Source organism: Phodopus roborovskii, unplaced genomic scaffold, assembly GCF_943737965.1.
Source record: "Phodopus roborovskii unplaced genomic scaffold, PHOROB, whole genome shotgun sequence".
Classification (NCBI taxonomy): Eukaryota; Metazoa; Chordata; class Mammalia; order Rodentia; family Cricetidae; genus Phodopus; species Phodopus roborovskii.
Window position 1 is genome coordinate 33,441,855 of NW_026126416.1, and position 8,797 is coordinate 33,450,651.

Here is an 8,797-nt window from a genome sequence, read left to right on the forward strand (position 1 = left end):
TAGTCCCAGCAATGCCACCAATAAAGCCATTCGTTCTGTACCTATCCTGAAAACCACAGAAGCTACTGCCATGGGCTAGGATGTGGCAAGCTGCCTCCAGGCTGCTATCTCAAACCAATAAAATAGGGCCAACTTGTTCTACCACGAACTCATCCTAATCGTTAGGGTGGCCAGCTGAAGAGCCAGTGGCAAGTGACTAAGAGCACTTCGGTGGGAGTTCAGCAGAGCTCCTCCCGGAAGCTCGGGTACCTCACTGCCCACATTCCCCGCCTTTTCCTCCTCTTGCTCCCTCCTTGACATGTGGGCGTAGCCAGGCCTGCTACAGGTCTGCAGGGTAGTGGGGGATGACTCTGAGACTACGCCCTTAGCTGGAATCAAAGGATCCTGCGATGAGCTGCTCCTGCCAGCTGCTGCTGTGGCTGGGAGCTGCCGGTAAGTCAGAGTTACCAGCCAACCAGAGGCACCTAGATTTGGGACTGCGTCAGAGATAGACCAGGTCTCAATGGTTCCTTCTAAGGTGGCCTCGAACCAAAGCTCTCTGGCTGAATGCAGCAAGAGAAGTGCGGAGCATGCACACATCTACCTGGGAGTAAGGACACCAATCTAAATGGAGGAAAGGGGTGGTGGTGGCGCTGTACGTGGTGGCACGGTACAGCCTCCAAGTCACTCAATGAAAAGAACTCTGAAATGGAGAACCTGGTATATGCAGACTCCTTGCGGGGCTCGGAATGCCTGGTTGGGTGGTTAAGTCTCTGGTTTCAGGCTCTGGTGTGAGCAGGCTGGATGGCATTAGGGGTGTGGCTACAATTAGGATACTGTTGAGTGGTCATCAATCTCATGCCTCTCATTCACATTCTGCACCTTCTTCTAACCCCTCTTCCTTCCGGTCGCCTTTCAGGAACTATTCTTTGCTCCAACTCGGAGTTCCAGCCACCTTTTCTAACATCCTCGTCCTTGCGGGTGCTAGTCTCCAACTTCCAGGAGCAGAAAGTCACTCCCACGCCAAGTAGACTGGAGCCAGCTTCCCTCCCGAATCCTCTAGGTGAGCTTCAGCCTCCTCAGTTTTCTTTGCTCAACATCACCAGATCCCTACGCCTGGGCAGGAACTCCACTCTTTCCTTCTCCCTTGAATCTAGGCACTCAGGGGCCTTGGGTGTTCAACACCTGTGGCGCCAGCGGCCGGCGGGGCCCCACACAAACACAGTGCAACGGGGCATACACAGGAAGCAGCGTGATGGTGACAGTGGGAGCTGCTGGGCCTCTGAAAGGCGTGCAGCTGTGGCGTGTGCCAGACACCGGCCAGTATCTGTAAGTGCCTGGCAAGAGAGAGGATGGCAATCGCCTGCTAGGCTAAGCAGGGCCCAGAGCACCATACTTTTCGTCTTGAAGTATTCCGCAGCGATTCCTATTGCCAGTCACTTCCATTGCTTGTCCTTCCAGCAAGAAGTGTGGTAATAGGGCGGAGTTAGCAGGTAGCCGGGATCCTGTTACCCTCGACAGGATGTCCGTCTAATCAACACAGGCTCCAAATGGGGCTTGTCCCTTCCCGCCATCTCCATTAACACTCCTGAAACAGGCGTGGAACCTAACTGCAAACCCGGTCTGCCCATCTCTCTTCACAGTGGATCATACTAAGCCTCTTAGCAACTTTCCCGATCCCGGGTTTCCGACCTTGCGCTGCTGCAGCCTGGCCCAGGACCGGGGCGTGAAACCCTGCACCCTCTTCCCGCAGGATCTCCGCCTATGGAGCCGCGGGCGGCAAAGGCGCCAGGAACCACCTGTCACGGGCGCACGGCATCTTCCTCTCCGCGGTCTTCTTCCTTACTCGCGGGGAGCCGTTGTACATCCTTGTGGGTCAGCAGGGCGAGGACGCCTGTCCAGGAGTAAGCGGAGCGAGCGGGGAAAGGGCTGGGGAAAGTATCCTTGGTGCCTGGACACAGCACGGGGGAAAAGAGGGTCCCTGGTCACGCAGATTTCCACCTTGGTGCCACTCAGAGGAGCCCTGAGAGCCAGTTCGTCTGTCTTGGAGAGTCTTGGGCCACTGGAGAGCATGCGGCAACGGGGACCGAAAGGGTCCCAGACTGGAGACGCTGGGCCGGCGGGGGCGGGGGTGGCGGGGGTGCCACCTACATCTTCCGGGTAGGTGCACAGGGCGCTGATCGCCTCGACCCCTAGCTGGGCGTTAGGGTCCCAGGCCCCTCTCTCCGTGTGGGCTCCTGGGGGAGCGGGTTTCCTCAGTACACGGGCGTGGCCCTTCACCAGCCACTGGCCCCGTAGTTGCGCGCCGGGGAGCTGGAGCCGCTGCTGGTGGCGGCGGGAGGCGGCGGGAGGTCCTACTGGAGGCGACACGACCGAGGCCGGACTGAGGCGGCCCCGGAGAAACTGGAGAACCGCACGGCGGCGCCTGGGAGCGGCGGGAGAGGGGGCGCAGCAGGTGAGCGCGCGGGGCGGAGGGGAGGGCCGGCCGCCGCGCACCGCCGCTGCTATTCGCTCTCTGTCGCTTTGCAGGTGGAGGCGGCGGCTGGGCATCGCGGGCTCCCTCTCCGCAGGCCGGACGCTCACTGCGGGAAGGGGCTGAGGGCGGCGAGGGCTGCGAGGAGGCCTGGACCATGCTCCGCTGGGCGGCGGCTGGAGGCTTCGGGGGCGGTGGCGGGGCTTGTTCGGCCGGGGGCGGCGGCGGCGGCTACCGGGGTAGGTGCACCCTTGGGGAAGGTAGCCGGACGGCCCGGGTGATGTGAGGATAGAGCCTAAGAATCTGGTCCGAGCTTTCCAGAGAATAGATAGGGAATGCCCCACTCTCCACCGTGCCAAGCCACAATCGGTGCTCTGAGAAAGGTCAGACCTGGGCGTGGTGGCACACTCGCCTGCACGTGCATGGTCGAGGCAGAAGGATTTCAAGCGAAGTAGCAACAGAGAAAGTTTGAGGACAGGCTGGGCTACAGGATGGTTTTGTCTTACAAAGAGCTAATTTAGCCAAGATTGGGAGCATATTCCTTTAATCCTAGTACTTGGGAAGCAGAAACGGGCAGATCTCTGCAAATTCTAGGCCAGCCAGAACCCTGACTTAAAAACAAAAGAGAAAAGCCCAAATCAATTGCAAATCAAACTAAATCCTTACTTGACCAAAATCTAAGGCCGGCTTTGTTTGCAAGCTGAGCTGGGAAGGGGAAGGGAAAAGATAAATAAGTAGTTCTCAAAGTGTGTTCATCACAGAAGTAGTTAGAAATACAAATTCAGGGATGAAAGCTGGGAAGGGTGTTGGTCAAATATTAAAAAGAAAATTAATTGCTGGTGGTTAAAGAGAAATTCATGGCCAGCCTCCAGAATCTATGACTCCAGGGGAAGGTGCTGGACATCCATTTTAATTGGTCCTGATGCTCCAGAGTTTGAGGACACTGATGTGAAGAAGTGGAACCCCAGTCTGCCAGGACTGGACTGACTGTTCATAAATACTTTACAACACATCCCTTAGTTCACACAGAAATGGAATTTGTGGGCTGAACTTCTCAGTTGAGTACATAGGTCTGGAAGGGCTCAAACAGAGAAAGGGTGACCCCCAAGGCTATGCCAGGTCTTTGGGTTCCAGCAGAACAGCCAATTCCTGCTTCTCCAGTCCCTTGACACCTGTAAGGTGTCATCGTAAGAAGGCCTTATGGGGTTTACAGTGGGCGATCTTAGCTTCCCCACTGCAGGGAGGCAGCTGTGTGCTCCTCGCCTCCTCCTCCACCCCTCTCCCCTTTTTTGTAGTTAAACCATTATTACTCTGTTTCAAGGTGGTGATACTTCAGAGTCTGACATCCTCTGGGCTGATGGGGAAGATGGCATATCCTTTGTACACCCCAGCAGTGAGCTCTACCTGCAGCCTTTGGCAGGTATTTGCCCCAACCTCCTACCTCTTAGTCTAGCCAACCATCCTCCTGGATCCCTGGACCCACAACCATAGGTACCATCTGCTTCAAGCTGAAATACCCAGTTCTTTTTTTTTTTTTAACCTGTTTGTTTTTTTCTTAATTTATTTTTTACATTCCAATCCCAGTTCCCCCTCCCTCTGCTCCTCCCACTCCCCATACTTCATCCCCCAACTCTCTTCTGTTTCTTGGAGAGGGTAAGGCCTCCTCTAGGAAGTCTGCTAAGTCTGTCCCATCATCTTGTTGAAGCAGGACTAATGTACACATACCCCACCCATTCCTGTGTCTAGTCTGAGTAAGGGAGACACTCAATTCTTAAATGGCACAGGAACATTTGAGAAATGTCTGTTAGCTGTAACTCTAGTACAGGTATTGTAAACTGCTAGTAAGTATCCTTGCTATGAATTCTCTCCAAACACCTCAGGGCTTAAGGGTCCCAGAAGATGTAATGTACAGGCTTGACTGGGGTCCCCTAGGTTGGGCTACCAAGATGGCTCAGCTGGCAAAACCCTTGCCTCTTAAGCCTGATGACTTGAATTTGTTGCTCAAAATCCATGGCAGAAGGAGAAAATTGAATTCCAAGCATGTGTATCTCTGCTTCTGAATAAAATAAACCAAAAACAAAAACCAAAACAAAACAAAAAAAAGCCCCCAGGCTTCATCATCACCCTGCATGTTGGTGTGGTTGGTATTGCTGCTTATCCTAAACTCCTGAGCTTGAATGAACCTAATGGCTGGCAAGTCCTGTGTGTCCCATCCCTACTCACCCCCCCCCACACTGTATCTATTCTTTCTCTCACAGTCACAGAGGGCCATGGGGAGGTGGAAATCCGAAAGCACCCGGACTGTAGTCATTGCCTGTTCAAAGACTGCCAGTGGCAGGCAGAGCTCCAGATGGCTGCATGCACATGCCCAGAGGGCATGGAGCTGGCCGTGGATGGTGTCACTTGCATGGGTATGTCTTGTCTTTGCCCTCCATCTGACTTCTGGGTCACAGGTTGGTAGGAGCAGCAGGGCACTAAGAAAGACAGTGTAAAGGCCTGTGTGTGCCAGCAGGCGCTGTATGGAGTGCCAGGTAGAGGGCTGGAAACACATCAGGGCACATTCCTCTGTCAAGGACATGTAGGCTACTGAGGGAGGCAAGCTGGATATTTAGATATAGATCTGTATCTAAAAATGGCAGTTGCTATGGAAGGATCAAATAGTTAAGGGCTTCTCTGGAGGGAGAGTTGCTATTGTCTGGGTGGGTAACATCATGAGCTGGATAAGATTTAAGGGTACCCAGAGATGGTACACATATTTGTAATCCCAGAAGTGGGTAGGTTAAGCAAAACTTAAGAAGCTCAGGCAAGCCTGTGTCTCAACAAACAAACAAACAAACAAACACCCCACAAAACAAATAAGAAAAATACTTAAGGCATGACTTTCTTTCTCCCTAGACCTGCCAACCACCGCAAACCCCCTGATTCTGATGGGAGCTCTAGTAGCAGCCTTGACACTGAGTGTCCTGATGTGTGGAGTCCTGATTCTAGGTATGGGCATCTACAGGCATGGCTGTGCAGGGTGGCCCTTCTCTGCTAGGCTGTGATGGGCCTCCAGGGGAAGCTAAGATCGCCCACTGTAAACCCCATAAGGCCTTCTTACAATGACACCTTACAGGTGTCAAGGGACTGGAGAAGCAGGAACTGGCTGTTCTGCTGGAACCCAAAGACCTCCAGGGCAAATGTGGCTTACTTCAGGGCCTTTATTCCCACAGAGCAATAGTAGATTCCCCTAGACTTTTAGGAGAAGTTGGGGAGTCATGGGGGAAAAATGTATTTTAGAAAGGTGCTCTGGGCACGGGGAGCAGAGTGGGCCTAATGGGTGCAGGCAGAGTGTATACCTTGGTTCTTCTCACCCCCCCCCCCAGCGAGCCAGAAGAGGTATCAGAACCTGTGGGGGACCAGGCCGCCAAGCCCTGAGCTCCAGCTGAGCAAGCTTCGCACCTCTGCCATCAGGACAGCCCCCAACCCCTATTACTGCCAGATGGGGCTCAGCCCTGCTCAGTCCTGTCCTCTGCCCCCAGGGCTCACTGAGGTTTCCCCAGCCAATGTCACTCTACTCAGGTGAGTTCTCTGGTTCCTTCTGAGATGCTATGCACCCTGAACATCCCCCCCCCCTGCCCTTCTTCCTGTTATGGTGCATTATGAATCCCAGAGAGCATCGATTCAAATCCTTTATACAAAAGTGATGGAAACCCCATAAGTCCAAGAGGCAAAGTAACATGTAAAAGGGTCAATTTTTGCCCCAGTTCTGAGTACAGAGACCTGGGAACATGACTGTCTGAAACCCACAGGTTGCCTTTCCCCAGCAGGGCCTGCATTAGCACAAGGAGAGGCCTTATCCCACATTAGTACCCTGACATGGGCCTACCCGCCCTCTCTTTTGCCCCAGCTCTGTGTGTCAGCATTATCTTTGCAAGTTTGTGCCTGAGAACATCCACGACCCACAGAGAGCTTAGATAGAGTCATCTGAACATATACGGAGGGAGCAAAAGAGATAGGGGGCACTATTCCGTCTATAGACCCAGTCCCTTCCAATTTGCTTTCTTGTAGAGCCCTTGGCCATGGTGCCTTTGGGGAGGTGTATGAGGGGCTAGTAATTGGTCTTCCTGGGTACTCCAGCCCTCTGCAGGTGGCTATCAAGGTAAGAAGGGGTAGGGCTTCTGGTTGGGGTAGACACCATGGAGGGATGGACTGGAGCTACAGCCTTTGTTAATCACCCTCCTAAAGCACCCAGCCAAAGCTCAGGAATGTTCTACTTTCCCTTCCCAGACGCTGCCAGAGCTCTGCTCCCGTCAGGATGAGTTGGACTTTCTCATGGAGGCTCTCATCATCAGGTGCACTTGAGGGCATCAGGCAAGGGTGCGGTGGGAGGCAGGTCGGCCTACAGGAAGGGCTCAGAGGAAGCATGCTAGGGCACAGAGGTTTTCTGTAGTTTAGTAGGGTCTAGAAAATGCTGCTGATGGGGTATGTGCACCATTCCTACTCAGCAAGTTCAGCCATCAGAACATTGTACGCTGTGTGGGGCTCAGCTTCCAGGCTGTCCCTCGCCTTATCCTGCTGGAGCTGATGTCTGGTGGAGATATGAAGAGTTTTCTGAGACATAGCAGACCACACCTGGTAAGACTCTTCTCCAAGCTTCACAGGCCCTGGCCATTTTTCCTAAGACCAGGATCAACTTATGTCCCTTCTGTCCAATCCAGAGCCAGCCATCACCCCTGGCCATGCATGACCTGTTGAAGCTGGCGCAGGATATTGCCCGGGGCTGCCACTACCTGGAAGAAAATCACTTTATCCACAGGTTGGAAGCAATCCTGACTCAGGAGACCCTCAGCCCCATTTGTCCCCTCAAGGAACATCCCCCATATAAAACTTATTAAAGAAACACATCAGAAATACCCAGAGCAGCTGAGTACTGGCAGTGACGATTTGGTCTGTTCTATAGAGACATTGCTGCCCGTAACTGTCTGCTGAGCTGCACTGGACCCAGTCGGGTGGCTAAGATTGGAGACTTTGGGATGGCGAGAGATATCTACCGGTGAGCAGGAACTGTGAGGTGGGAAAGCTGCTGCTCCAAGGAGACTCACTTGACAGTATTTGAAAATCTCATCGCATTCCCTCTTTTCTATAGGGCCAGTTACTACCGAAAAGGGGGCCGGGCCTTGCTCCCTGTCAAGTGGATGCCCCCAGAAGCTCTCCTGGAGGGCATTTTCACATCCAAGACAGACTCCTGGTAATAGCATGGCTCCCTGGCCTTCCCCTCCGCCCTGAGGCTAATCCTACCTTTCAGGCCATTTGAGAGCAGAGGAGGCTGAACTTGATGCTTCTTATTTGTTCCTCCCACCCGCGGTACAGGTCTTTTGGAGTACTGCTCTGGGAGATCTTCTCACTGGGTTATATGCCCTACCCTGGGCATACCAACCAGGAGGTTCTAGACTTCATTGTCACAGGGAACCGGATGGACCCTCCTAGGAACTGCCCTGTGCCAGTGTGAGTTAACGGGGCTGCCCAGGGAGGGAGGTCCCTCGAGATTTTAGGAAGCATCAACTCCTGTCTCTTCCCTAGGTACAGAATCATGACCCAGTGTTGGCAACATCAACCTGAGCTCCGCCCTGACTTTGCCAGCATCTTGGAGCGCCTCCAATATTGCACGCAGGTGTGCCTCTGCCCCCCAACTCTCGCATATCCCTTTGATCTCCTCTAACTATCCTGGTTTTGTAGGACGGGAAGGAAGCCTGTTTCCTGTTCCCCCACTCTCCCTTATAGGATCCTGATGTGCTGAATTCACCCCTGCCAGGGGAACCAGGGCCGACTCTAGCTGAGGAAGGGGCTTCTGGGCTGGGGAACAGGTCATTAGAGGGTCTCAGATCCCCACAGGCCCTGGAGCTGAGTTCAGAGAACTTCAAACGCTGGGGAGGAGGCCTTCTAGGCTCTTGGCTGCCGTCTGGCCTTAAGGCCCTCAAATCCAAACACCTCCGACCTCAGAACCTTTGGAACCCCACATATGGCTCTTGGACCCCAAGGAGCCCCAAGGGCGAAGACTCAGGCTTTGACTGCAGCAATGGCCCCTCCTCGCATTCCTTTCCAGGCATCTAGATGGCTTGTTATTCCATTAGCCTCTGCCCCCTGCAGTCTGTGGTGCATGCTTAGACATGTCTCAGGGCTGTCCTGGCAGCCTGGCCTTTCTACACTGGAAACCAGCCCAAACCCTCTTGGGGATGGGCCTGGCCACTCTCAATCTTTGGAACCAGAGGCCACTCACCCACCCACTGCAGGACTCAGTTGGGAATCCCGAATTGTCCTTTCATCCAGCCCATCCCCACTGCCACAAATATTTCTAAGAATAAT

General features: G+C 53.7%; 1 protein-coding gene across 1 annotated transcript; it reads left to right on the forward strand.

The window, feature by feature from the left end:
• The first annotated feature begins 389 nt into the window (after positions 1-389).
• On the forward strand, positions 390-8,797 carry Ltk (leukocyte receptor tyrosine kinase). Its single transcript, XM_051183108.1, has 20 exons — positions 390-432; positions 899-1,042; positions 1,137-1,308; positions 1,733-1,883; positions 1,996-2,139; positions 2,278-2,434; positions 2,509-2,691; positions 3,774-3,872; positions 4,711-4,863; positions 5,348-5,440; positions 5,818-6,013; positions 6,503-6,593; positions 6,722-6,786; positions 6,940-7,069; positions 7,153-7,250; positions 7,395-7,487; positions 7,581-7,682; positions 7,805-7,939; positions 8,015-8,105; positions 8,216-8,797. The coding sequence occupies exons 1-20, from the start codon at positions 390-392 to the stop codon at positions 8,543-8,545; spliced, it is 2,670 nt and encodes an 889-aa protein (XP_051039065.1). The 3' UTR covers positions 8,546-8,797.

Coding starts and splice junctions, on each gene's coding strand:
- Ltk (XM_051183108.1), top strand. CDS start 390: ATGAGCTGCTCCTGCCAGCTGCTGCTGTGGCTGGGAGCTGCCG. Junction 1,884..1,995: donor GCGAGGACGCCTGTCCAGGA/GTAAGCGGAGCG, acceptor GGTGCCACTCAG/AGGAGCCCTGAGAGCCAGTT. Junction 6,594..6,721: donor CTCTGCAGGTGGCTATCAAG/GTAAGAAGGGGT, acceptor TTCCCTTCCCAG/ACGCTGCCAGAGCTCTGCTC.